This window comes from Kryptolebias marmoratus, linkage group LG8, assembly GCF_001649575.2.
Source record: "Kryptolebias marmoratus isolate JLee-2015 linkage group LG8, ASM164957v2, whole genome shotgun sequence".
NCBI lineage: Eukaryota > Metazoa > Chordata > Actinopteri > Cyprinodontiformes > Rivulidae > Kryptolebias > Kryptolebias marmoratus.
Genome location: NC_051437.1, coordinates 8,278,995 through 8,285,197, shown reverse-complemented (window position 1 = coordinate 8,285,197; position 6,203 = coordinate 8,278,995). Strand labels below are relative to the sequence as shown.

Genomic DNA, 6,203 nt, shown 5'->3' with positions numbered 1-6,203 from the left:
TGACAAAAGAACTCATTCAATGACAAAAGGAAATCAAAAGTAATGCCAACTAAAAAAATATGTAATGTAAAATAGGTGATTGCGTAAATATTCACTCCCTTTACTATTTCAACTCAGAGAAAAGGATATTGAAAAGGATAAGCCAGAAGTGTTGATTGACTTTGGAGCCTTCAGGCAGCTGCCATGGTGTCACTTTGAGGTAATTAACCATTTGGAAACCTATTGTCACCAAACAGAATCTGCTGCTGCATCCAGAAATATAACCCAAACATCAAATCAGCAGGGTTGACAGGGTTCACCTCAGAAGGACAGGAAAACAGCGGGCACATGTTCTCTGCAACTTTTAAAAAAAGATGTCTTTTCTGAGAGGTCTATTCTTATTTTAAACAGAATAATGTCAGAGGTGATCCTGGGAAACAGCCAACAACAGCATCCTTTATTTATTCACAGGGACAGAGAAAGTATACCTGGATTTTGTTTCCTCTTTAGGAACTTTTATGATATAATCATCTACCTTGTGAGGACCAGCAGTCCTTACGGGGACCAGTCCTGATGCAGTGGAATATCAGTTTTGGATTAGGGGTTAGGTTTAGGGCTGATCTGTGAATTTAAATTAAGTTAGGATTAAGAGTGGAATGGAAGCCCATATCATGTTCTAAAAAGAATAGAAATATGAACTTGTGTGTGTCCTCTGTTACCAAACAATTAAATATGTAATTAATAGTGAAATGGTTCTAGCTGTACCTGTCAGACAGAAGTTTCTTTGTTCACTTGGGGAAGAAACCCTCCACTGTGTCGCCTCTTGATTCTGGGGTTCCTCAAGGCTCCATCCTAGGTCCCATTCTGTTCTCTTTATAAAATATATTATGAAGCATATTATGCTTCCCTTTGGGTCCATTTTCACAAAACACATCTCCTTTCACTGCTTCTTTGCTGATCTTCAAATTGATTTGTCTACTCCAGCAAACAGTAACATCCATCAGACTCTATAAAATCTCAGAGAGGTACAAACAACGATGAAAACTTCTCAATTTGAAAAAAACAAACAAAAGAGAACTCTTTGTATTTGAACAATCTAACCTTTAGCACCTACAGCAGTGCCTTTGACTCATTAGAGCCTTATTGTTGCTTGTCAGACAGAAACTTCGATGTGATTTTTGATTCTGCCTTCGACAAACAGACCTACACTCCACCAAAACTGTTTGATTGATTGATTGATTGATTGATTGATTGATTGATCAGAAATAATAGTGCAACACAAATATAAATGTGCCTCTCTCCCATCTATGTTTGAATGTGCTGGCATCCAATTCTAAACAGTTTATTTTTGTTTCGATTAAGAGACAGTAAATCATATTATTTGCACTTGCATCTGTTGAAAGGACTTCAAACGTATAAGTTGCAGACTGCAGAAGGTTTTGTTGTAATAAACCTTTCTGGAAACAGGGTTTGTACAGGCAGAGCACAATTAAAAGTTTACATAAAACATCTAAGACTTAGCAAACCAAGTTCTGCACCAGTAAGCCACTGGTTATTCACTGAATCACCTAACACCTTACGATACGGCCATATTTATTTTATACTTGTTACTGGGAAACAATTTCCTGACTGTACCAGTAATTGTTTGTTTTGTTCTCGTTCCAAGTCCAAGCACCATTCAATCTTTCCACGAGGCTGTTCCTTTATCAGCTTTATCACCATTCTTTAGTTGTTTTTGTTTTTTTTGTTGTTTTCATAATTAATTTTTACACGGGACTTTACTGATGAGTTCAGAGTGATTTAATTTTTGTTAAACATTACTCAGAGCCACTGCTGTGTGGCTATTAGAAGAGATCCCCTTTGTTGACAGTATTTCTGCTTTTCACAAAAACAGCAGGTGTTTGCTGACATGAGATCAGCCCCTTCTTATAAAAATGATTATCTTATCAGCAGCATCATAGTGGTGATCAGAACAACAGAGACACGATTCATGTTTCCTTAAAGAAATGCAGGTGTCGTTGCACCTGTTGCACGTACACAACATTAGGATTTTATTGTTTGGAGTAAAAACTCCTCTCCTCGTTTGTCAGGTCTGTTTGTTTTTGTCGTTTCTCTGTTTCCAGGCAGAAAGAGAGCACAGGACTGATGAATTCTGACAAATAATCGTTGGAAACGAAACTCTTCCCTCAGCGTTCCACGTCGACCGCACTTCGAGCTCAGTTCCTCTGACAAACCAACACGCCTAGTCATGATCTGTCAGGATTGTTTCAGGTCACGATCCATCTAAATTCAGCTTTAAACAAACCGAAAAATGTCTAATTGTGTAAATCAAAAATCTAATTATAAATTGGTGCTTCTGCCTGAACTGAAGTAGGGTTCTGCGGAAAGATCGTGGACAGTTAATATCCTCCCTGTTGTAGATGGCACTCTAAACAACTCTGGAGACAAGCTGACGACTCAAAGTTCAGGAAAATTCAAATGAACTCTGAGGAAGCTGTGCAGCTGCATTTTGAACAGCCAGTTTTTGAAAATCAGGCCTATTTTTGCGTGCGTGGCTTGCATAATGGTCCACAATGTACCCACCTTGGTAGTTCTCCCCACCTTTATGGTTAATCTACTAGAGTACACTTTAGAAATGAAGACAAGCAGATGTGTACCAGGGTTTTTTTCTTTCTTTCTTTATTGATTAATATTAATCATTGGTGTGGTTTTAAGAACTGGCTGTTTTCTGTCAGAGGAGAGCTCCTATAGGTGTCAAAATACAGCTCTACAGCTGAAGGATTTATGAAAACTAAATTGAGAAGTGGGTGGAACAGTGGAATAGTGGTTAGAGCTGTCGCCTCCCAGCAAGAAGGATGCGGGATTGATTCCCAGCCTGGGGCCTTTCTGGGTGGAGTTTACATGTTCTCCCTGTGCTCACGTGGGTTAACTCCAGGTATTCCAGTTTCCTCCCACAGACCAAAAACATGCATGTTAGGTTCATTGGTAACTCTGAAAATTGTCCCTAGGTGTGAGTGTGAATGGTTGTTTGTCTCTCTGTGTCCCTGTGATGGACCTGCGACCTGTCCAGGGTGTCCCCCGCCTCTCACACAGTGACTGCTGGAGATAGCTCCCCCCATGCTCCCATCGACCCGGAAAGATAGAAGTGGGAAAGAAAATGGATGGAAGAAGAAACTGAGAAGGATTTGCAACAACTCTGTGACAATTTGAGAGAATATTTGTCACACATTTAAAACTCAGGCAACAAAACTGCAAACCTCTGCAACTTACATGAGTGAACTGAGAACCCTCACAAACGTTTTGAGACAAATAGGACACTTCCTAACAAACTGAGATCACCAGCAGTCGTAGCCCAGTGAGATTTAACAGCCCTGACGAATCTCAGGACCAAAACAGGTGGCTGCCATCCTAAACCCCACTCACCAAAAATTTTATTTTACGTGAACGCTATTTCATCGACATTTACACCGACATCAGTGTTGCATCGCACGATCATTTAAACAGAATCCTGTGGCGTTTTGCTAATGCAAATAGCTGCAGGAACAGCTAGCTGTGACAATTTTGGTGCAGCAAGGGACACAAACAGCAGAAACTTTATTATATTTCTGCTGAAATAACCATGTAACGCAAAACTGACAGAAGCGTAAGGTTTATAAAATAGCATTTGCACGAACCGCTATGAAATTTCAGGGACTGGAGCTATTTTAGAAACAGTAGTGATCTGATTCAGAAGCGCGTCGGTGGACTCAGACATATCTGAGACAATGAGCTAATAACAGCTGAGAGGAATCACTCCTGAAAATAAACAATAAACGCTGCCATCTTTAGAATAACTCTTCAAAATTTCCTAGCAGTTTATGCAAACACCTTTAGATGGTAATTTTATGAAACTCCTGCTGAAAGAGACCCTGGGCTGCTCCAAAACAGCTACAGCTAGCTGCTGCTACTAATGTTTGCAAGTAATAACAAACTTTTATGTAAATAATCATGCACTGAGAAATTAACTGCAGTGTAAAGGTCTTTGAAACAGCATTAGACTGGACTACAATAAAATGATGGTGTTTTAAGACGGCAGCAGTCCTCTTGGGTCAGATTATCCTTCATGTTGAACATTACCTCCGTATAAGGAGCTATCTACAACAGGTAAGATACTGATCATTTACACAGAACCCAAATAAAAATGGTATAAATATTCCTTTGACATCAAGTCCTGCAATTAAGAACAAACACACAAGTGCATTAAATTAACTATCATGTCAAATACCCATATTTACAGTATTATTTTACTATTTTTACCTGCATGTTCTTTTTTTGGTGCTTTATTAAGCCTCTATTATAAAGACAAGCTTAAGCCAGCCGTGTGGTTATTTTAAGTATTGTATGTTACAGATTCTATCCTGTATAATACTTATTTTACAATTACTTATCTTGTGTTCAGTAATAAGTTTAGTGAATAACTGCTCTGGTGACGCAGAGCTAAACAGCTCCTTTGTTTACAGAGTTGCTTTGATGGGATTTTATCTTCTCAGGTGAATTACTTGAAACTTCAGTCAAGATTTTACAAAAAAGACCACACCGTGAAAGGGGGCATCCTGTGTCCTATTGGGGATTTATTTTGTTATTTAAAACCATGACTGTCCCTCAGCGGGACCTAATGCAGCTGGTCACAGGCTGACGGCAGCTGGATGACCGCTGCAGCAACAGGAACCAACCCCGACCAGGCGAGGGCGGGGTTAGTGGGGAAGAAAAAAAAAAAGAAATTTCCTGGTGACCTACGACAACACAGGAAGGTAAAGTCAGCTTCGGTAAAATGTATTGTTTTAAATCCGAGAACACCGAACGGAGCAGGTGAATTACCCACATTTTGAGCAAGTGCTGTAGCGACTCGTCTTCCTCCATGAGCGACACAACTCGGGACAGACAACAGCTTGACAACCTGTAGATACTAGCAGCAAGCCTGCTAACTCAGTGTCCGCCACAGACCGACAACATGAAGTCGGAGGGACATGATGGGTATCGTGGGGATAGGTCCCGGGAGGACGCCGTGCAGCGGGTTTATTGTGTTTGTTCGCTCACAGTCGCTGTTTGTGGTCAGGCTAGCGGTTAGCCGAGGAAACCCGCGGCTAGCTGCGTTAGCCGAGTGATGGTGGAGAGTCCGGCGGAAGGAGGCGCGTGGTTTACACGCCCAGAACAATTTAGCCGGGCGGAGTCAATTCCTTTTACGTTAGGTTTATATAAATCCTTATCACGTGTGACAACATAGGAGGTATTAGGTGCTTTATAAAGTTAGTGTTAATATGTAGACAAATAAACTTGTTTATTTGTAAGCAATACCTGACTCAATATGGTCTTTATTATTATTTATTCTAACTTACTGAAGCCTTGAAAGAAATGCATTAATATTCAGAATAAAATGAAATAACTTCCAGTTTTATCTTTTTATTTAGTTAAAGAAACAACGTCTAGTGATTAGTGACATAAATAAATGTGACTAAGACAGCTAAATCAGAGATCACTGACAATTTCAACGGATATGTCAGTGCGAAGGCGGTGGAGTTAATTTTATTTTATTTATTGTTGTTAGTTTCATAGACGTAAAAAAAAAGTTACCAGTTAATAAATCATTGAAAATGTTTTTGTGTATGGTAGAATAATTTGCCCCTAATTATTGCAATCCTCCAAACGACAAATTGAGTACAAAAATGCTTTTGCCTGCGTATGTGTGTTAGCAAAATATTTCATGAACTAGTTGACAGAGACAAATTAAACTAACTAGTAAATGCATGTGCATCTACAACTAAGTCAGGCCTTCCTTAACGGACTGAAAAGCTCTTTTTGCTTTGAGATATGAAGGCCAAGGATAAATATATGTGGAAATTACATTTCTAAAAAGAAAAAAAATGTATATTATTAGAAAGCATTAGTACAAAAACAGAACTACTGGACATTCTCACTGTAATTTCATCAAATAAGCAGTTTTTCTGCTTGATAACCAGTAAATAATTCATTTAAAGCCTTATTTCAGTGGTTCTAATACATGACTAATATAACTATTTTTATTGATTCCTTAATGGTCTGTATTTATACAGGTGCTGGTCATAAAATTAGAATATCATGAAAAAGTAGATTGATTTCAGTAATTCCATTTAAAAAGTGAAACTTGTATATTATATTCATACATTACATACAAACTCATATATTTCAAATGTTTATTTCGTTTAATT

The 6,203-nt window shown here is 38.7% G+C and overlaps 1 protein-coding gene across 1 annotated transcript in view; it reads left to right on the top strand.

The window, feature by feature from the left end:
* Nucleotides 1-4,636: 4,636 nt before the first annotated feature.
* ormdl2 (ORMDL sphingolipid biosynthesis regulator 2) overlaps nt 4,637-6,203 on the top strand; it is an 8,708-nt gene continuing 7,141 nt past the window's right edge. The window contains exon 1 of the mRNA XM_017419128.3: nt 4,637-4,769. Coding sequence (XP_017274617.2) covers nt 4,665-4,769 — 105 coding nt within the window. The 5' untranslated portion in view covers nt 4,637-4,664. The remainder of the gene's footprint in view (nt 4,770-6,203) is intronic.